This window comes from Ambystoma mexicanum, chromosome 1p (genome assembly GCF_040938575.1).
Source record: "Ambystoma mexicanum isolate Mex_15411 chromosome 1p, UKY_AmexF1_1, whole genome shotgun sequence".
Classification (NCBI taxonomy): Eukaryota; Metazoa; Chordata; class Amphibia; order Caudata; family Ambystomatidae; genus Ambystoma; species Ambystoma mexicanum.
The window spans coordinates 142,528,672-142,552,264 of NC_090921.1; the positions used below are offsets into that span (position 1 = coordinate 142,528,672).

Sequence of the window (23,593 nt, forward strand, 5' to 3'; positions counted from 1 at the left end):
GGGCCATGTGTGCTGTGTGCGCGGTGCTGCAAAGGGGAGAGAAGCCTTTTCGTATTATCGCAGTGAGGCCTAGTTACAAAGATGGAGTCAAGGGGGTACAAACATGGATGCCCTGTGTCCTGCGCAACGGCACCATCTACGCAATTGCCAACCAATGCTGACATTGCATAAGGGAAACGGGGGCACTCCCCACCATTGGAGGCATGTGGTCCAAGCTTGTACTAAGGAAAGGAGGGAAGGGGGGGCCTACTGCCCCCTCACTCCCACACATTCCCCCCTTTTGTTACATCTAAAGTAACAAACTATCAGTTCTTTTGTTCTCTCTTCGATAATACTCAGCTTCAGCTATTGCTTCATCTCAGGCTGGTGTACCTTTTATGGGCATCCATGCCCTACATACGCTCTTCAGGCTGTGCCCTCTCCTTGCACATTCATCTGGGGTACATGTCATATATATATATATATATATATATATATATATATATATATATATATATATATATATCCCTCCTTCCCCATCCAGATCAACCCACACTTCATTGTACCATTGCAGCTCCCTGGGTTCTTTTATGGTGGTATGATATAGATTGTCAACCCTGTCCCCATTTTGGCAGTATACTGCTGTCATGCAATATTTTAGTGGGTTTGGTTCCTCAGTTTGCATCTGGGCATCTAACATGGTTGTTACCGTTGCCTGTCGGCCCATCGTTACCATCATCATAGCTGAATTAGGCATAGATTTTGCACAACATCGGATACCTAATTGGAACACACAGAAAAATAGCATTATAAGGACGATGATAGGAACGACAATTTTCATTATTGTGTTGAGCCAGGACGGTATCCAGCTGAACATGTCAAACCAGGTGGTTGGTTCTACTCCCCCTTCTTTTGACATCCTTTCTCCCAGGCTGTGTACTGCTGATATGACATGGGAAAGTGTTCCATTATCTGCATCTTCAGATGGCACGAATGTGCAGCATGCGCTCCCGATTTTTCCGCAAACACTGCGTCCATCGCCGTGAGGAGATCTAAGACGTACCGGTTCTACATTGTCATTAGGCGCGAGGCACGGACCTCCACTTTCATCACGTTGAACCCTTCTTCAGTGTCGTTGGCGAGTTGGATCAGCTCCCAGCGCACTGTAACCACTTGGCGTTAGTTTGGGCCTGGAGTCCTGGTGTTAGGAGCGAAGCAAAGAATATCTATGCGGAGTTGAAGAGTTTATACTTCGGCGGGATTGCGGCAAGAAGAGCAGATGATTCAGACGAGATGTAATTGGATGATCTAGAATCTAAGGCACATTGGCATTTGTTAGTAGTGGGAGACAATATACTGTGACAGGGGCCTAATGTTAGCTGGGGCCTGCTTGGTGGGCATCATGGCGAGGTCGCCTATCTGGTACATCAAGAGAATACCTTGCAGGGACACAGTGTTACACTGGCAGTAATTTTCAAATGGCGAGGGCAAGGGGGCATGGACAGATTTGTGGAGATGGATGAGCTACATCGATTGGCTCAAGTCAGTGCACACGCAGGGCAGTGACCTCAGAGGAAGAGTGAGATGTTACATTTGTTATTTGTTGCAATTACCTCCGGCTTCAGTGTGAGAATGGGGCTGCAGAGTTTTGCAGACATGGCGAGAGAAAAGATGGGGGCCATGTGTGCTGTGTGCGCGGCGCTGCAAAGGGGAGAGAAGCCTTTTCGTATTATCGCAGTGAGGCCTAGTTACCAAGATGGAGTCAAGGGGGTACAAAAATGGATGCCCTGTGTCCTGCGCAACAGCCCCATCTACGCAAGTGCCAACCGATCCTGATATTGCATAAGGGCAACGGGGGCACTCCCCACCATTGGAGGCACATGGTCCAAGTTTGTACTAAAGAAAGGAGGGACGGGGGTCTACTGGCCCCTCACTCCCACACAAGAGTTACATAAATACATTGAATACATAGAAAGCTGGTAATTTGTAGGATATATTTCAACTCACTGATGTTAAAACAAAAAAAGATAACAATTCTTGATATATATGCTACTTCCCAAAGCCCTTTCTTAAATAGGAAAAATGTTCTGGAACTATTACATCAAGTCACTGGTCTAGAAATATCTTCCAAAGATATTTCATTGGTGGATATTCAAACTACCATACTGGGGTCTAATTGGGAAATAATCCATCTGGTGTCACCTATTGTAACTGAATGTATATTGCTTTACTCAAACATTTCCATGGCTATGGGTTATATGATTGAGAAATTAGAAGATAAAGAATTGAAAGCAACAGATTAAAAAAAATGAGAAGAGCAAATGAATGGTCCAAGTAACATGGGGTTTGATGTGGAAGGTCTTATGAAGAAAATTATTGAGGGCTTGAAAGTTAATGGTCTGAATATGACTCATCCGTCATGCCCTGTATATTCAAGCGAGAATTGTGATGACATAGATTGACAGATCCCATCAATTATGACCCCTTTGAAATTTTTATCATGGAATACGAGAGGGTTTCATTACCTTGCTTCGAAAGACATGGGACTATCTTTCCTATTAGAGTCTGATTTGTTTGCACTACAGGAAACATGTTTGCTCCATGTGTTCTGGATGGTACCATATGGTACCATATATTACAGAGAAAGGCTATATGGAAATAATTAGGTAGACCCGACGGTGGATTAATGTTGAGAGTCTGAAGTAATTTGATTCTAACTGAATTCCAGATTCCCGATAATCATCACGATATATTTGCTATTTTAGAGGGTATGAATGAAAATGGTGAGCTAAGTTTGCTTGTGATTAATGTTTATAATCTGCCTATAATGATATGCAAACAGTTAGGGTGATTGAGGACTTGGAAAAGACTATTGATGCTTGTACTTGGAATAATCCTGATGCTATGTTTTTAGCCATGGGTGATCTAAACTTCATAAGGCTCAGTGTGAGGCAGCAGTCTTTGACCTCATCCTGTTATGCATCCACTTACCAAAATGGTGCAGTTTTAATTCACTCCATGGAGGATGAACCTATAATCAAAGATCCATGGCTATTGTTTATACTCACCATTCAACTTTTACAGCTGTTTGTGGATGATCCCAATGTTAATTTTACTTAGTTTTGCAGATATAAATCTTCATGGATTGACTACATATTTTCCCTACTGTTATGGCTGAATTTATGGGGCAACTTACTATTATTCCTACTTTGGTTAGTGATCAGGCTGTAAAGAAATTCTCGATAAGAGTGGATTACAAAACAATAGAGGAAATAACCGGGGAATGCAATTTTAATCATGCAACAAACAGAATACATTGGTCTATGGCGAACATGGAAAGATACTTGCCATTATTTGATGATCTATTAACCGACATAGATGATGCTGATAAACTTCAGATTCATGTTTTTGAAGATCTATCCATAAAAGCCAAGCAATATGTACACAATTTTACAAGAAGACAATCTTTGAACATTCTGATCAAAAACAAGTCCTTCAATATTGTAATCGCTAAGGAAAAACAGAGGCATTATAAAGAAATAAAAAAAATGGAGTATTACTGATAAAATTATATTAAAACAAAAAATAGCTAGTCTCAAAACTAAGTATACGAACTTCTTTAAGAGACATAAAGCACCAGAATTTTCGAAGAAATGGTTTTCTTGGTATACTTCCCTCAGAAATAATGATGCAAGGAGATTCTGGGATTTTTTTAAACATCATAATTTAAACAGTGATGTGGGAAAAAAAGAGATTAACTGTATTCCTGAGAATAAGTGGTTTTCGTATATTAAGCTTTTGTATCACAAAGATATATCGCCCTCTAGATGGAATGTGATCTCCTGGGAGATAAAGGATGTTGAACATTTAATTCCTGTTGCTTAGGACCTTGAGAGAAGTATATCTAGGTTGAAACCATTGAAGGCACCCAGCCCTGACAGGATTCCAAATCTTATACATTTTTTTTATTTTTTTATTTTCCTTGTTTAATTGTTTTACAATTTTTACAAGAAGAAATCCTCCTTCTCATCTTTAGAACCTTCGCATCTCCATCAGTTAGTTTCCAGTATTTCCGATTCAGACTGCTTTGTTGGACTCTTTCTCCATTAAACAAGCTGAACCACCAATTTTCGTTAGAGTATGTTTTAAATTTTGAAAGCACATGGCCCAGGTATTGTTCTCTTTGGGATGAGACTGCTCCACAGGACAGCAGCAAGTGTCGCAGGGTCTCAGGGTGGTCCACTTTTAAGCAGTAACGACAGTCTGTACTGGATGATTAAACCCTTCTTTTCAGGATTACGTTCGTAGGCAAGATGTTGAGCTTAATCCTTAAAAAAAAGTTTCTATATGTCTTGTTCGGAATTTTTTTAGCTATTCAGGTAACTGATTCACTTTTCTTGGAAGAAATGGTATGTCTGCCGTTGATTTATATTTACTGGCTAGATCAAGGGTGTTAATCCAGTCAAATTCCAGAAGTTTTATTTTCGTTTTGTTCGAATTTGCCCAAATTTCTTCTTCAGTGCTGTTTATTTTATCCAAAACGGCCTTATTCTTCGCACCTCACAAGTTGATGGTGGTATTTTTGCCTTTTGCCATTTCTGCCTGAATTATTGTGAAAATTGTGGGACCTGTTGGGGCTATAATTTTCCTGTATAGCATCAGCGTATTTCGCTCTACAATACTTTTCAGAGAAGCCAGCCCAGTTCACGTCGAATAATCGGCATAGGTGTAGAAGGTGGAAGGTGGAAGGTTGAAAATCCGACGCCACAAGCCTTCCAGTCTTGGCCATATGGTCTGTGGTAGTTGAGACAATGCTTCAGTTCCATAGGTTAGGGCAGGTACAACCTTAGCCTTGTAAAATTTGATTATGGGAATGATTGAAAAGCAACCATATTTTCTATCAATCATTTTGGTCTGTGATACCAAGTTCCTGATCTTTTCAAATAGGGTCATCTGCATTTGTTGTCCAACCGAACTGTTGTTGAATAGGATGTCCAAATACTTGAATTCCTTCACCTTCTCAATTTTGACTCCTTCTAGGTACCATTGCAGGTTATCAGATTTTTTGCTTGACTTCTCCATGATCATTATTTTTGTCTTGTTCTTATTAATCTCCAATTTGTTGTCGCAGATGTAAACTGACAAATTATCTAATTGCCGCTAAAGACCTATAGGAGTCAAATCGAGCAATATCATATCATCGGCATAAAGGAGGCTTATTACTATTCTTCATGCAGGCTTTATCCCTGTGAATTGGAAAGCCTCAATCTTAATTCCAGGTTTTACTGGTGACAATCCGAATAATTATAGATTACTCGCCATGTCAGATGTTTGCTCAAAAATCTTCCCGCAAATATTATGAGCAGAACTAAATGTTTGGATAAAAAAAAAATATCTTCTCTAAACAGCAAACTGGATTCCGACAAGGCATGGGAACGCTATTGAATGCTTGAACGCTCTCATACTTAATATGTAGTGCTTTGACAAGGAAGGATGGTGCTTTATATATGTTTTATTGGTTTTAAAGGGGTCTTTGACAGTGTTGACAGAAATATATTATGGTCCAAATTTAGAGATTGAAATCTCAGCCCTATTGTCTTACATTTTATTCTGGAACTATATTCAGATACCGTTATTCAAGAGGCAATCTTAGTGAAAAAATAGAGACACATTTTGGGTTAAGACAAGGTTGCCCACTGGCACCCAAATTATACAATCTATATGTTTCTGATATGGGAATTACAATGAATGCATCTTGTAATGTTCTCCCAAAAATTAGTAGTCAGCATGTAGCATGACTGGTTTATGCTGATGACACCCTCTTGTTAGACAGCACGCCGATTGGGTTGCAAGGTACTCTTGACGGAATAACCTCATTGTTAATATTAAAAAGACTAAAGAAATGGTGATCTGCCACAGAAAGAAGCAGAAGGACAAACTCTCATGACGGGTGTTTAATGAGCAGATTGAGGTTGTGCATTCATACATATATTATGGCATCTTGATAACAGACACGCTAAATGTATTGTTGTTAAAAAACTATGTGTATCTGAAAATAGAAAATGCATTTTTAGCCATTTTAAAATGTATTAAATACAATGGTGCTTATTCCATTGAGGGTCTCATTAAATTATATAAAACATGTGTAATTCCCTGTCTAAACAATGGCTTAGAATTTTTTACTGACACAGAAACTAGATGGATTAAAAAACTGGAAGGGAGACTATGGCAACATGCTCTTGGCCTACCAGAACATGTTCCTATTGAAGGAATAGATTGTGAATTAGATATGTTATCATTATATACACCAAAGAGAATTACTGTGGGAATTTGTTATATACATATGTTAGCCAAGATCAGTGATTCTTAGTCAATATTCTCATATTTAAAAGTATCATAGAAAATGTGGACTCCAACAGTAGATTGGCAGAAGGGTAAAATGATGAACTATTGAAATAGTTATGCCTATTTTGGTTATGGAAAAACGAATCAAAATATTATCCAATATTTGGGATCGTAATGCAAATGTCCCCAATGTTGCCAAATATAAAAAGTATGATTCCTATGTCATACAAGGCTTTCCTGTGGAGAGGCCATGTGGTTATCTTATCATTCATTATGGTAGCAATATAAAACGTTTTATTTTGATGATCAGACTGGATTTTCTCCCAACACTCTCGTAAATGAGGGCGTGGCAATGTATTCCTTACCTTGAACGACTATGTAAGATTTGTAATTTAGAAATAGAAACCCATAGATATTTATTAACTGGTTGTAGAAAATTTAATGACATTTACATTAGGGGTTACCACAATTTAAGACACGAGGTGGAGAATTTCCAGTCTGCCCAATCTTGGAGTCTAATATTTTCTGGGAATTATACAATTTTAAATGTTACTGTATATCATATTTGGCTGGAAATACTAAACACATACTTTTAGACACACCTTGGTAGAAAATGATGAATTTTTGTATTTAAATTGATTTTATTTGTTTGCATAATATTGCATTTTTTGTATGAATTGGTTACTATGTTTTGGTTTTATATAGGATGTTGATTATGATGCTGTTATAATGAACTGGTTTCTTATATGGTGGTGATTATTATGGTTGATGTTTACAAATCTGCTCTACATGTATGCATGTGTTTAAATGTATGTGATGTTATAAGGTTTATTTTACCACACTAACATTAAAGACATTTTTTTTTATGAATTAAGCACAATGAAAATAGCACAGTGCAATTCGACACTGGCTTGTCACCAGCAGGGCTCGAGTGAATCCCAGCAAGAGACATTTTAAAAAAAAGTAACCAACATCCTATTGTCTTGTGCTGGGGACTCTACAGGTCACACCCATAACTTAGGCCACACCCCATCGTTGCAGCCACCCCTAAACTTCTCACCCCAATTAAAGCACTGCCTTCCTCTCATTCTTTTAAATGTCAAAGGATCTGGAAAGAGAGGCCGGCGCCAACTGTGAACAGCTCACTGACACCAAGGTTGAGACTGTGCCCAATAAAATCGATTGATACCTTACTGAGCGAGTACCATATGTGCTTGTTTTCTGTTGGGCCCATCATTAGAATAATCAGAGACATCAGGCATTGTGTCAGAGCTGGCTGGCAACTTCATGTGGTGTTGGGCTTTGACACAGAGTGTTGCAGCCCTATGATGGCCGCACTGTTTTCCCATTAGAGTTGAAGCCCCAGAGGAACAGCATGAGGTCAGTGAACACACTCGGTGTTCACTTTGGGTGAAGTCATGCTCCGAGCAGAAACTCTGCTGCCCTCTAGTGGAAACCTTCACATATTGCAGACTGTACAAAGGTAGCATTTGTATAACAACTTGGTCAGTGCTGTAGATCTGCACCCCTTTCTTTGTTTTTGATGCCACAGTAGATTGTTTGGTAGAATTTGAATTTTGACAAGCAAGACCGTCTCGTGATGGCTGCCATTTTAGAGACACATCAGGGGCGTTTCTTGACTGACAGCTGCCAGTCAAGTGTGATGCAACACTGCATTAGGTTCAGTCCACACCTTGGAAGCATTCCAGCTGCTCTCTTTTTAATGTTAGTTTAGGCATCTGCATTGGAGTGTTCTTATGAGAATGGAGTAAATGTTGCTTATTTGTATCTTTTCAAGAACACAATGTTGAAGATCTTGACGCAAGCTAGTCTGTGTGGTTTATCTGGGGTTAATGGAAGACCAATTAGCTTCTGTATTCTCGATCCCTGTAAAAACTCTGCTGTCTCTCTCCTTACCATTTGCCTTAGATATATGAGGGCCTATTCAGTCGCTCTTTGGTACGCGGTGAGTTTCGCTACCACATTACCTGCCGTCCTTCTTCCTCATCCCCTTACTCTCCATTCTCTTTCAAACTCTTCTTCTCATATATCTCTATCACTGGCATCGTTATAACTCATACTTACCAATTAAACCACTGTCTCTAGGTAAACAAATCAGATAACTAAGAGCACAGGTCGTGAAATAAAACTGCTTCTTCGGCCGTCGAAAGCAAAATACTGCTCAGTAAAGTCTAGGTTATGTAACTATGATATCTCTATTACTTATGAATTTTTAGAAACAGTAAATGGTCTGTAAAAATACACGAGTTTCATAAATTGTGGCTCTCCATGTATACCAGGTGTATCGCGTTTTAATTATGTACCAGTACCCATTCATGTACATCAAGAACTCGTCTTATATGTGATTCTGTCACCCTCTCCGAGGGACTTGGTAAGGGTTGTAATGTCCCTTGCTCTGTCTTATAAAAATGTTCAATAAAACCTTTTAAACCCTTATTTACTCACGGAGGATGTGTGCCTCCGTTCAGGACCCCTTTCTATTTCTTTTCCTTTTCGCTCCACCCCATCCGTTTTACTATGTAGGGTATAACACACTACCTGGCCATGCCCCTCCAGTTCTTTCTTTCCTGTAGACGCAACAACACGTTGGGGGGCATAGACACACTGTCAGGTCCCTGAGGCACACCGTAGTTACTTACAGGCATGTTTTGAGTGATGGGTAAGGTGGGAGGTTGCTTTATTGTAAAGATTACAGAGGCTTTAGGTAAAAAGGTCCTGACATTTGAACGAAATGATTGCTTGAGAGGTGTGTGGTGCTCCATCTTTTCTTTTTTTCCTTAAGTATGTCAATATAGGGCAAACCATTGAGCCCTTTCCAAGATGGTGAAGTTTCCAATGAGATAATGGGGAATCATGGCGAAGATCCCTACCTGCGTTCATAAAAAGAACTGGAGCATGCCAGTCCTGGTTTGGTTTTATGGGTCATTTATGGACCTAGTTATGCGAATAAGGAGAGCATCAACTTGGAAATATTTGTGGGGCAGGTTGCAGAAAAGACTGGTAGGAAACTTTATTTGAATAAACTGAAGTAAACTCTTGGTGCAGAAAGTGTCTGATATAGTCCAGGGATGCTGGAACTAAAGCAGGTGTAACTAGTTCTGAGTAATGTTTAATGGAATATCGCTGCATGTTGCCAGTGTTTTCTTCAAGTGTAACATAATTACAAAGGGATGGGTCTTATCACGATGTGATCAGAAGAGATTGTACATGTGCAGCGTTGCAGTTATCTTTAGCGGTGGGAGGAGCACTGAGTATGCCAGTCTGTGGACATTCAGGGAAGCAATCAAATGTGTGCACGGGTCCTGCGTCATAGGAGGATTAGAGAAAAGAACATTACTGTTGTATCCCTAGCATGCGCATTCATCATCTCTTCGCTCTACGGCAACGGTCTGCGACTAAAAAAAGGGACCTTAGAGCCATGTCCCACGCATTTTCATCCTCACTTAGTTTACCAGCTGGGAATAGCACTTTGAATATTGAGACGTCTCTAAAAGGGTGTAAAGTCCCAGTGGTAATAACGCAGGAGTTAATGGCCTGCAGACCCTCCCAGGGTACCTATCTGCAATGGTCTTAATTATAATCTTACACCTAGGCCCCTGAAAGGGAACAGGGGAGTGTATAAAAGAATAAAAGACAGATTCTGCCTGAAGTCTGGCGACCTTCCTGCTCTGTCGTAATCTGTAAAATTATACCCAAGAAGTGGATTTTTCTTGTGCTCAGTTACTTCTTTTCCAAAATTCCTGCTTCCCCCAGTTACATTAGTGCTGCATACCTGTCTGGTCCCTGCTCTCTGCCTAGAGACCATGTAACCTTTTATTCTCATTAAGTTCTAGAATTTCAATAATTCTGTTCTTCACTGGTACCCTAGTCTGGTATTTCTGCCTTTGGTAAAATTAATGACATAACCCAAAACCAAGCTCCTCTGAATTGTAATGTACTTGCTTGTGCACATTATCTTAACCACAAATGATGGTGTCTTTCCTCTTCTCATACAATTCTCAAATGGTTTGACAACTGTTTTCTGCTAGGTGCTCCTACTTAGTGATGACTACTCATGCACTGATTCTGTAGTCCTTTCCTACAGCTTTAAACGCTTGCGCTATTATCATGTTTAGGGGCGTGTACCTGTTTTGTGAGACCTAACATGCCGTGGGTGCCGTTAGATTACCCTGGCCACACGCGTCTCCTTTTCCTTTATCTCACGCAGTAAGGTTCTTTTCTCAAAACCACTCACCGGGATACCACAACTTCAAAGATGACACAAGCATCGCCTTTTGCTTCTAAGGATCCCACACAATTAACTAAATGTAATGCTTGTGACCTTGCACAACCCACCGAATTCAATCACTGTCAATTGCAAATGGTAACTTATGTACACAGTAAGTCTTTAAAAATGTAAATAAAAGTTCGCCATCAGCAGTTTTCAAAACGTTGTAATACGAAATTAATCACTTGAATTTGCTGCTATCCAGGCACTGGCCACTACACATAATAAATAAAGATATTCCTGTTAGGGAAGAATTCCCTTTACTGCACCTTTCCTTCCATCTTTATGGAACCCCCAAACTTGTTGCTTTTATTTTTGATACTGACATGCTCTTTTTGCAGTACTGTGAAGCCTTAAGCTTCACTGCACTGGCTTTTACTCACATGTTATTGGGAAACTGACATGTCAGTACTAGGAAACATTGTTTCCCTTAGTTTTTACTGTGTTGCTACCTTTGGTTACTTTTGTATCACTTGTGGTAACTTTTTATCATTTTACAACGCAGCTTACACTGCAGTACAATGGGGTACACTTTTTGTTTTGCCCTAGACTAACACTCGGAGGATCTTTGGTTACTCTCGCAGTGCTAAGAGGGTAAGCTGGTGGCAGCAGTGACTTTTTTCCCACTTTTTGGAACTTTTCGTTTAAGCCTTACTGCGTTTATCGCGTTTGGCTACTAACTGTGCACATGGTTTTTCACTTGTGCTTTGGCCATCTTGTTCTTTAGCCTTCTTCCTGGCCAGGAAAATCCTTAAAAGGACTTCAAGTGCCTGGGAAAGCAGAATGTTTTGGCGGACTACTGGAGGGCTGTGTGTGTTTGATGGCAGGATGTGGGTTGGGACTGTCTGGTCCCAATACACAAACTGGTATCAGTGTGTCTGAGTCATATCCATGAGTGTTCCCACCAGTGGTCCTGATTGGACCACTGGAAGGGTGTGTGTGTGTGTGCGTGTGCATGTGTGTGGGCTACTTCTGTCATTCGCTAGTGAGGGAAGCTGCTCTTACCTGGCTTTTAGGATAAGAGCCCCTGCATCAGCTCTACAGAGATCCTGGAGAAACCTGAAGGAGCCAAGACTCCTATCCAGCTGTGAGACCTGCTGCTGTCCTGTTTCTTCCTTTTTGTATAGGACACCAGCATACCTTGCTAGGCTCTGCCATCTTGAATTTAGAGAGTAACTGGTTGACCACTATTCATGAGCAGGAATAAAGTGGCAGCTATGTATATGCTACGTGGATACGGATACAAGCAGATAGGAAATGTGATGTGGTGTCACAAGAGCCCTTTCCATTCTGTTTATGGAATGTACTCTAACTAAAGGCCCCTCACACTGGGCAATAAGACAATTAGTGGCAAAGTACATGAGTATCAGGATTCAGGGATCCAACACCACAGTTAAGTGCAGTGTTTTCCTTTGGCCACAGATGTATCTGATGTCAGTGTCATGCTCTCGCCTGCACTCTCTGAGGATGATGGCTTATTCTGACTGGCCGGTAGGCTTCACTGTTTTCCATTCCGCACTCTGGATGGCCACTAACTGTGACTCTGAAAAGTGCTATACACTGTCTGGCCACTGGATGTCACTTCTGCTTAAAACTATAATGTAACCAGCCAGCAGATGTCACTGTAACCACTTCCCTATTCTCACTTGCTAGTACATCTGACTGTCACATCAGCGTCTATCTTATCTCAAATTTAAGAGCTATCAGACAGGACTCATACATTTAACACCTGAACAACTTTGTAGAGATGGGGCTGTTTGCTGTAGAAAGGATGTTTTTATTTGCAAATCTTCCTCATGCACTCCTGTTTATTCTCCTACAGTCGCTCCGGGTTCCAGCCTACTTCACAGAGTGCAGTGAATACAGCTGTGCCATTGATGAACAGATCATGGGTGTAGCAACTGGTGGAACAATGAGCAAGGCCGCTGTGAACCCATTCCGCTCACCTTTCCGCATTGTGGGGATCGACAACTGTATGCCATGGTGAGTGATGTGTTGAAAGCAAAGAAAGGCTTGGGTGCCATCAAATCAAAGCGCAAGGAAAGCCACCATTCAGTAGCAAGAATGATACTTTAATTGGCGAGCAGATCACAATCATCCATGGAGGTGGTGTTCTGCTACCTGCATTAACATTCCACCACTAAAATGAGCTTCAATATATGCAATGCAAGTGCCCCACCACAAGAGGGAGATGTTATCTCTATCGTGGTTCAGATATCAAACCAAAAAGGGCAGCTTATTGTCTGTGGTCTGGTTCTCCCATTTCTAGAAGGCTTTAATATATCTGAAATGTGACTATCACCTCTGGAGGGGGCAAATGTATCGGCAGAGTGGACCTCCCACTCCCAGAGGGAGCTTTTTGTATGCCTGTGTGAATTCTCAACATCATATGAAATTCTTAGACACAAGGACACCTCCCATCACCAGCGAGGGCTCTGCCATCCGCCTTGAAAATCAGCCACCACTTTAGGGAATTTGTGTATCTGCTTTGTTAGTCTTCCACCACTAGCAAGTCTTACTACTTTGCCAAAATACAAAATATGCACATATGCAAATGCTTCTAATATACCATAATTTACATGTCTTGATATATATCTATTTGCATTTAAATAGCGCGTTCACTAAAGTCCTATTCAGAGGATTGAGCACAGCACAGCAAGCGTCAGGTGTCACTTGAGAAGCTGCAATAAGTGACAACAGCTAGGCCGAACATAGATGGATATGAAGGGCATTCTAAAATTTGGAATCTATAAAAGAATTACTGGAAACGTTATTGGCATGAGGGGGGCGACTTACTGTTAGCAGGTGATAGGAAAATTAGCAAAGAGGGCGAGAGAGAGAACAAAAAGTGACAAGAGAAGATGAGTTGGGAGAAAAACAACAAAATAGGAGCAGAGCGGAATAGCCAATCCATTGCAGTGTATCAAGAGAAGAGGAGATATGGTAGTTCTGCGGAAGAAAGAGACGCAGAATGAGAGGATAGTTAAAGATGGACTAAATGGTGAGAGAGCATAATCAGACTTTCTGAGAAAGAGGAAGAAGCTGTTGTGAAGGGCCAGGCAGGAGAATATTAAGGTCAGAAATAGGGTCTTAGTGAGTAAGAAAAGGACATGTTCATGAATGTTATGATGAGAATGAGTGCATAAGAAGAAAGGGAATGCAACAAAGGGGGGGGTGGGGGCAAAATAGTACCAGAAGAAAATGCAGCAAGAAAGGGAGCAAAATAATTTAGTTTTAGAGTCAGTTGAGATGTAATGAGTGCAGACAACATATTATGGGTGAGAGACAGAAATTGTGACATGAAGGTGTTCCTAGAAATGAGAAAAGGAAAAGAAGATTTGGGAATTTTCAGCGTAGAAGTGACTGCTCAAATCAATTCTAATCATAGGAAGTGGTTATGGATGGCACAGATATTTTTGTGGAGGGAGCATAGAAGGGGGCCAAGGATAGAATACCATAAGCAAGTGGGAAGGGGATTAGGAGTCGCTCACCCCACGTACAGAATAGGCAGAAAAGAACCGAACAAGAGTGATACCAAGAGAGGAAGAGATTAACATATGATAGGATGGTCCGACATGCCAAAATGTCAAGGAAATAGGGGGAGGTGACAGCTTGTTGTGATGAGCAGAACTAACTAAGGAAACTATTCACATGAAACAGAGCTGTTTGGTGGAGTGGGCAGGACGCAAGTCAGACTGTAGCGAGAGAGGGCAGAAGACATTTAAAATCAAGATAGTGAGAAATATGGGCAACAGAAAGGTATGAGAGAGAGGAAACATGCTTAAATGAGAGGTGGAAGATATCAGAGGAGAAAGAAGTATTAAAGAGAGACAAGAGGTAGGAAAGAAGGTAGGGTATTCTAAGTGAATAAGTGCTCACGGGAGTGGATAATGGGGAGCAGCTAGCGTGATGGGCCCCTAGTGGAAGAACATTATGATTTGTTTCAGTGAGGGGGCAAAGCTGCAGGGGATTTTGTTGAGGATAAAGGAAAAGAAGGATCCTAAAATAAATTCCTTTAAAAATTCAAGAAGTGCAATTGATAAGGTTAATTTCCGCATCATCATCCAATGATTTCACAAATTGTCCCCAATAACAGTGCTAGTAACATGGACAAACTTCCATAGATAAAATATGTGGCGTAGTTCCAAGCTTGCACATTCCAGCGTTAAGTGTTGTATGGTTTCCATCTGATCTACCTTGGCGATTTTAATATCAGCACTCTTATAATGGATTGTGTCCTCCCACGTATTCCTCATCTTATGATAATTATCCTTCCTGCTTTAGCCGCTTCGGAATTTATTTTTGACAGGGGGTGCTGTGTGCCGTCTTGTCTCGTCGATGTCCCTCGAGGGCCTCTGTTCGAATGTCGACATCATCATCACTATAAATAACGCACACAGCGCTCGTTGACTTCAGTTCTGTTTTTCCGAGCGAATGCTTCTAAGAATTATGGTGCAATTCGGTTCTTCAGTGAACTTCGTCAGCTGTCTGTAGTGTCTTGGTACTTGTCACCGTACATCCGACTGTGACTCCTGTCAGGCGATGAACAAAAAGGCTCTCAAGGAGCGTAAAGGTAAATTGGCAGTGGGAAGGTTGCCTTCGAAGAGCTCAAAAAGAAAGACTGATGAGTCGAGGGATTCTCCTTAACGGAAAAGATCCAAAAGATCATGATCAAGAAGTCGGTCATACCATTCTTCATCTTCTTCGAAGAAGGCCAAGAAATGGCATCACAGTTCACCTTCGACTTCTAGTGATTCCTCGGCCAAAGTAATCAAATGTCCAACTAAGTGGGACTCCCCAGCAAAATGGGATGCATTTTATTCCGAAATGCTTAAAATCTTCAAGAATGCGGCCCGACCCCTTGAGGGTCAAGCAGAAAGCCCATGTCCCTGTCGAACTGCATCAAGACGACAAAGGGAAGCCATAGGCCAGTACAGCATCAAGAGAAATCTCGATCTGATGCGAAATCGTCGAGGGCTTTGACAAGTCAGGAATCTATTCCGTCCAAGGTTCCTTCGAAAAAGCATAAGATGTCGACAATGCGACAAGCCTCTATCTATGAAGACAGTGAACCTTCAGATGATAACACACCACCATTTGGGTTAGAATATGGCATACCTAATGTGCCAGAGAAATTAATCTCAGAACAGTCTAGGCTAAAAGTCTTGTATGATAACCTCCAGTCGGCCAGTGGTTTAGATACCTCTCCCGAACTGAAATTTGGTAAACCAGATCCTACTGACCACGCTCATATAGGAGGCTGATGAGCAAGGTGATAGAGTTTTTAGGTTGGAGCAGGCCTACTTCTTTTGAGCAGGATGACCTGACAGATATTTTGGATCAGGGTCCTCAAAACGATCCTATTTTGCCATTTCATACTACACTACAAAAAAGAGTCACAGCAAACTGGGAGATACCAGAGACTGCAGCTGCATTGAGTACACATTTTTCTAGAAAATATAGGCCATCCAGCAGGGACCAAGAGTACTTGACAAAACATCCAATACCAGAAAGTTTGGTGGTTCAATCTGCTACATCTACTAAGCATTCAGCATGCTCTTCTACCCCTCCTGATAGGGACGATAAGAGAGTAGATGCCTGGGCAAGAATAATATTTACTGCTGGTAGTATGGCATTAAAGTCAACTAATGTAACTTGTACCTTATGAATGATTACGTTTACCCTGTGGGACTCGTAGCTACGACGGCTTACCACATCCCAGAAGGTGAAGAAAGAGATAGTTTCTTGGCTATTATCAGGGATAGTAAGGAGGCAATGGGTGAATGTCTCCAGTCAGGTATGGATACTACAGACAGCCTCAGCAGATCCATGGCAACTACCACAGTGTTGCACATTTGTGCATGGTTGTGAAAGTCCAGATTTGCTCCAAATCTGCAGTCTAGACTCCTCAATATGTCCTTTGACTGTGCAAGGCTGTTAAGCAGCAAGGTTGATGAGAGTTTGGAAAAGCTGCAGACCTCGAAAGCGGCAGCTAAATCCCTTAGCGCTGCCATTAGACAGCCTCAATACCCCTACTCCGGTTCATCTTCTTGGAGGGGTAAGTCCTTTCGATTCTACTTTTCAATTAGAAGAGGAAGAGGAAAAGCCAATCAAAGAGCTCAGAGAAAATTCCTTTGTGGTGGACAAGGGAGAGGTGCTAAGCCAGCCCAAGCAGCAGCAGTTTTCCCACGAGCCGCCGCTTCAGCCACCTTAAAACCTCTCTGAGGCCTTGACTCACAAGACCCTGGTGGGAGGCAGACTTACTCAGCATCTGAAAGAATGGCAGGGCATTACTTCAGATGCTTGGGCACTGGAAACTGTAGCCCAAGGTTACTGCCTTTTCAAAAGACCTCAAGATCATCCTCCGGGGAACAACTCTTCAAAGTTCCGGATCCGCTCCTTCGCAGGAAAGTTTGACCCTGCTAGAGAAAGGTGCTATAGAACCAGTACCTATGGCGGAAAAGAACAAGGGTTGGTACTCACAATACTTTCTAATTCGCAAAAAGGACAGATGATTGAGACCCATCTTGGACTTAAGAAACTTGAACAAGTTCCTCAGGAAGGGCAAGTTCAAGATGGTTACCCTTTCTCAAATCCTTCAGGCCCTCCAACTCCAAGACTGGATGGTGTCATTGAACCTTCAGGATGCTTACTTTCATGTGACTATCCATCTCAAGCAGAGAAAGTACCTGAGGTTCGCGGTTGGCGTTTCTCATTATCAGTTTCGAGGTCTGACATTTGGAATGACCTCCGTCCGAGGGTGTTCACCAAGTTAATGGCGGTAGTGGCAGCTGTTAGCCAGAATTATATGCAGTACCCTTTGGGAACACCACACACAATTAAGACCACAAGTGACAGTACAAATTCACCTTTGGTAGACGCCTGTACTACACAGTAAAAGTGGTAGTGATGGCTGAGCAGCCAGACTTATCTCAAGAGCAAGTGAGCAGTATCAAATAGTTACAATAGCAATAGTTGCTTAAAGGACAGCAATTACTATGATTCAAACAAAAACTGACTCAAGGTTTCTGAGTAAAAGAATATACATTTATTTACACATCATTTGTTTAACATCTCACTAAAGTAAAGCAGTTTAAAAATCACACTCTTAATACACCACACCACTCCCAATAAGTTCCAGACAAGTTAAGCTCACAAAATGAAGTGGGAGCCAAATGGCACTCCAGAAATGTAAAAGGCAGAGAAAGATACAGTTAGGCAGAAATTGAACCACACCAACAGGTAAGTACTCAGGGCAATTGAGCAAGAGGAACTACAGTGATAGAATCAGGTAAAAAGGCTTAGGGCCAAAGTCAATAGGTCAAAAGTCTTTTGCTCAAGATCACACGGTTCAGGGTAGTTCACGGTAAAGTTCGTGCCACGAGTTCCAGATGAAGTTGGTTGGCAGAAAAGTTAGTTCAAAGAGAAGAGAAGGACAAGCCCTCGGATTGGAGAACGATTTCACACACTTTCCCCGTAGCTGAACGAAACGAACAACCAGATTTGCACAGTACCTTAAAACGGAGAGGGAGCTGTAGCTGAGGCGGATGTTCCTGGTAGTTCCTGCAGGCTCATGGTTCCTGAAGCGGCTGTCGGAATGATAAGAAGTAGGAAGACTGAAGGGTCCTGCACTACCGAGGGAAAAAAACCAGCAGCTGAGCAAAGCAACGAATAAAAGGTGCGCTCCTTAAAACCCAAGCAGGGTCTGACCTTCCTGGCTATCCAGCTCACTGTAGCTCTGTACAGCGAATTCGAGCAGAGGAGGAGTCCTGGCTTGAGGTTTGGGCGAACTGGTTGGTCCCATCAGCTCAAAGAAGAAGATTCCTGGAGGATCCTCTCTTTCGTTGGAGTTTGAAGATTCGGACCTGCAGCAGAGCTTCTTCGGGCGGTTCAGTCGTTGTAGAGGTCCTCTTCTGTCAGCTCCTCATCGGTTCTTTCGTTCCAGTGGCAACTCTGCCTTTCTAGTCCCAGAGACCTGCTTTTTATGCAGTTTTCCCCCATTCACACAGCCTGGCTATCAATCACGCAGCAGGGTGGCTGTCCTGGCAAGGACAGTCACCCTGCCCATCAAACAGGAGTGCAACTTGGGTTACCAAGGGAACCAATGGCAGGGGTCCTGAGACCCCTCCCTCACATCCTGTCTACCCAGACTTTTTTTACACACGCAGCAAAACACATGTAAGAGTGGGAAAAAGGCTCACACTCTTACCAGGGGAAAAATAAACCCTAGAAATCCAGCAAAGCTGCTGAGGGACTCAGTAGGTAAGGGGAATTAGCCATTTTGGAGAATTCTCCCTAACAGCAGCGAATCTCAGGAGGTGGGGATTCACGTCCATCCCTACTTGGACGATTGGCTGATCAGGGTAAATTCACCCGAACAAGCCCTGGAACATCTCAGCGTAACTTGCCACTCTCTCCACAGACTGGGCTTCTCCCTCAATTACAAGAAGTCCCACATGATACCATCTCAAAGACTCCAATTTATTGGAGCAGTCCTGGATGCTTCCTCAGAGAAAGCCTCGCCACCCGAGGTGAGAGCTCAACATATTCTGCAGATAGTCACCAAATTCCAGAGTGCCCAGCATCTTTGGGACTTCCATTTTCTGAGGTTGCTCGGTATCATGGCATCCTGCATTTTTCTGGTGCCAAAGGCCCACCTTAAAATGAGATCCCTCCAATGGACTGTCAGGACTCAATGGTCCCAATTCTCAGGCAGAATGTCAGACCACCTGAAAGTTCCAAGCACAGCCTCTCAAGACCTTCTCTGGTGAGGGAGAATCTTTTTGGCAACCATGGCCTGAGAAAACTGTAGTGACGGATGCCTCACTCACAGGGTGAGGAGCCCACGCCAACGAACTGACAATCAGCGGTCGTTGGTCTCCATCGGAGGCCAAACTACACGTCAACCTTTTGGAGTGGAGGGCAATCAGACTAGCGTTGAAGGCCTGTCTGCCCTCTGTACGAGGAAAGAATGTCCTGATAATGATGGACAACACAGTGGCCATGTACTACCTCAACAAGAAAGGAGGCTTAGGGTCACTACCACTGTGCAGAGAAGCAATGCAGCTCCTGTTCTGGGCATTTCAAGAAGGAATCTCTCTATCAGCAGTTCACCTAGCTGGAGAGGAGAACACGCGGTGGACGCTTTGAGCAGGCAGAGCAGTCTCCCACAAGTGGGAACTAGCTCAGGAAGTCTTTCTAAAGATCTTCATCCTTTGGGGAACCCCTCAAGTGCATCTGTTTGTGACCAGCGTCAACCGGAAGTGAAAACTGTTCTGCTCTGGGGAATTTCCCCCAAGAGGAGCTCTAAGAGATGCGTTCGTAGTGTACTGGGAGTTTCCACTGCTGTAGGTATTTCCTTCAGTCCCGGTCATACCTTATGTGATCAGGAGGTTGAGAAAGTTCGGGAAATCCATGATCCTAATTGCTCCGGATTGGGCTAGGAGTACGTGAGTATGTGGTACCCGAACATTGTAAACATGTCCATATGCCCTCCAGTGCTTCTTCCGCAAAGAGAGGACCTTCTCTCACGAGAAGAGGGACAGGTTCTCCATCTAGAGGTTAAGACTCTCAACCTTCACGCATGGATTTTGAGAGGTTGAGATACAAGGTTTTGGACCTCCCGGATGACGTAATGGAGATCTTGCTTTTGGCCAGAAGGCCAGCAACAAAATCTTTGTACTGCTGCCGTTGGAACAAGTTCAGCAGTTGGTGTGGTGATAAGAATGTGGATCCCTTTCTATGTGACACACCTATGGTGCATTCTTTTTTGTTACATTTGGCGAATCTGGGGCTCCAGATTGGAACAATTAAAGATTACCTGGTGGTGCTATCTATTTTCAAGCGCTCTTCCGAGGAGGATTCATATTTTAAAATCCCTCTGACTGTTCAATTACTAAAGGGTCTTACTAATGCGTTTCCACCAGTTCCATTCAAAGTCCCTGTATGGGATCTTAACCTGGTGTTAAAATGTATAGAATGCATTCCTTTTGAGCCTATACACTCATGCACATTAAGACTGTTAACCTTGAAAAACTGTTTTGCTAACATCAATAACGTCAGCCCGCAGGGTAAGCGAGTTGCAGGCACTTCTAAACGCCAACATACGTTTTTCTATAAAGACAAGGTTGTTCTCAGGGTGAAACCTTCTTTTTTCCCTTAGGTAGTCTCCGACTTCCATTTGGCGCAAAAAATAATTTTGCCAACTTTCGATCCACCTCCTCGTCCTGGAAAGGAGGAGGAAAGATTACATAGACTGGACTCAAAAAGGGCTCTCAGTTTTAATATATCAAGAATGGTTATATTTCGTCAAATGGACCAATTATTCATTGGCTATACAGGCCCTAAATTGGGTTTAGCTGTTACTAAACAGACCCTATCCAGATGAATCATCCTAGCTATTGGCGAAAGCTACAGATTAGCAGGAAAAGACCTGCGGGGGGGGGGCTTAAGAGCACTTTTAACAATGGGCGTGGCAACTTATGCTGCTCTTCAGAGAGGTGTCCCAGTCAAAGATATTTGTTCAGCGGCCACTTGGTTGTCTATTCACACTTTTGTGAAACATTACTGCCTGGATTCATCTTCCAGTCAGGAAGGGCAATTTGGAAAAGCAGTCTTTCATTATGTCCATGAAAACAGTTCAATATAATTAGTACTCCCACCACCAAATTAGTACTGCTTTGGTAGTCTATCATAAGATGAGGAATACGTGAGAGGACACAATCCATTCGAAGAACAAGTTACTTACCTCTGGTAACGTATTCCTCATCACCCCTTCCAGCCTACCACGCCATACAATTTACGTGTTCTTACACTTGACACTTTCTTGGAGCCTACGGTCTATGGTACGCCTGGTAATTCCTCTACAGGAGGGGAAAAACAGATCTGAAGCCAACAGGTGCTGCGTGCGCTATTTATACTGTTGATGACGTCAACAGTCAAATGGAGGCCCCCGAGGGACATTGACTCGACGAGATGGTACACAGCGCACCCTGTCGAAAAATGTTTCCAAAGCAGCTAAAGATGGAACGATAATTATCATAATTATCATAAGATGAGGAATACATGGCAGGAACATCCATTTGAAAGAACATTACCAGGGCCTAAGTAACTTGTTCTTCTCCATCCCTTTGGTGATCATGAACTAATTCAGAGATTAAGCTGCATAATACTGAGAGAAAACGTTTCTAAAAATGATTATATTGGTTTTAATAGTAGTTGAGTGGGGCGGCAAGTGGGGCAGGCTGTTCCCTGCTTCCCTGTTCTTTCCTGCGAGGTGGAGCCCAGCCCAGCCCAGCTCAGCACCGGCATCTGATGCAGCTGATGCTCCTTTAAAAGCGGTGCAAAGATGGGCAGGCTTTTCCCTGCTGTTCCTTGCTGACACGCTGCTGGCAGCACCTGTGGAAGATTTGTCCGAAGGCCTGCAGCCGGGAACGCAAAGTCTAATCCCTCAAAGCGCCATCGAGATCGCCTGAACGCTGAACTTGATGGCCTGGCCAGCCTCCTGCCACTGCCCTCAGGAGCATCTCTAAGCTGTCTGTCCTGCGTCTGAGCGTCAGCCATCTCTGGGTGAAAAGCTTCTTTCAAGGGTGCGGGCGCAGGTGTTTGCACCTGCAGAGGAGTTTCCAAGCAATCCTCCCTTCAGGGAGGGGAGCTGTGTTGACATCTGCTGCTGGAATCCCTGTCAGAACTTTGGTGCAGTCCCGGGGTGATTATGTGAGCGCAATCTAATAGCAGAGGCTAGGTGAGGAGTCGGCACACAGCTAATTTACACGCTGTGCTCATAGCTCACCAATCCACCAGTTCATAGCAGGAGTTTATTCTTGGCTTGTCTGCAATCTGTAACCCAGCATCTATACTGCGTTTATACTGACAAGGTCACTCTCCGACGTTTTGGCAGCAATTCCCACCCCAGTGCTGGCCATTGTCATGACCAGTCTTCAATTCAACGCAGGAGCTGCTGAGCCCCACAGTCCCACTAAGATGTTGCACACTCAACTACTTAAAATACATCTGAGCCTGTGACACCATGGCGGGAAGGGGAAGTGGACAAAACAACAAACTCAGACACCGGAACTCCAACCTTCTTCGGGTATCTGCATAGATGAGAGATTCATTACATGTTAATTCAACTTCTTTATGCACACCCATGTTTATTACACTTCCCACAAATACATGAAAAATAAATTACCTGAAACCTCCTCTGCCACTGCTTAGAGGGTAATATTCTTGGATTCCCAATCTCTGAAGACACTTTAGCTTACCAGTCTAAAAAGAAATGAACTAGTGCTTCTCTGAATCAGAACCAAGCCAATACTTGAAACTTAAGTATACACCCTTAACTCTTCTCAGTACGTAACATGAAATTGGTCAGCAGTTGAATAATGTAGAGTACAGCTTGTCACCTGGAAGAATGTTACTTGGTTGAAATGTTTTGAGATTAGACTGCACTAAAATTGAGTGTTCATTGAGGACTTACGCAACAACCAGGGAATCACTAACGGCCACTGAGCAATGTTCTCCTTAAAAATACACCATGGAGTTAACAGGCACTTGAGGAATCGTGTTCATGCTATTCAGAGGCAATTTTACAAAAACATTTCATTTTGCAGACACTGGAAAATAGAGAGTTCTTCTCAAAAGAGCATCATGTAAATTGTGAGCATATGGTATTATAGCTTCACTTCTGCATGCAATTAGATGCTTAACTTTGATTTCCAAACATGAGAAAACTCCTTGCAGTAACATTGAATGGCCGCGCACACTGTATCTTTAAGAAAAGTAAAGATGTTCACTGTGGCGGTAGAATATTGCTGCAGCTGATTGCAGTTCTATACAGTCGCCGCACACTCTGCGCGTTAAAGAAAAAGTCTTGCAAATATTTAAAAACAAACCAGCAAAGTCTGAAAAAGCAACATGCAGTCACTGCGCTATCCAGAACACGAGAAAAAGAATTATAACTACTACGCCATGGAAAAGAAA

The 23,593-nt window shown here is 42.6% G+C and overlaps 1 protein-coding gene across 1 annotated transcript in view; it reads left to right on the top strand.

Moving 5' to 3' along the window:
- The window catches only part of ZMYND15 (zinc finger MYND-type containing 15), a 349,574-nt gene that overhangs the window by 290,289 nt on the left and 35,692 nt on the right, over window positions 1-23,593 (top strand). Inside the window, exon 13 of the mRNA XM_069612228.1 lies at window positions 12,435-12,595. Within this exon, the coding sequence (XP_069468329.1) occupies window positions 12,435-12,595 (161 nt within the window). The remainder of the gene's footprint in view (window positions 1-12,434; window positions 12,596-23,593) is intronic.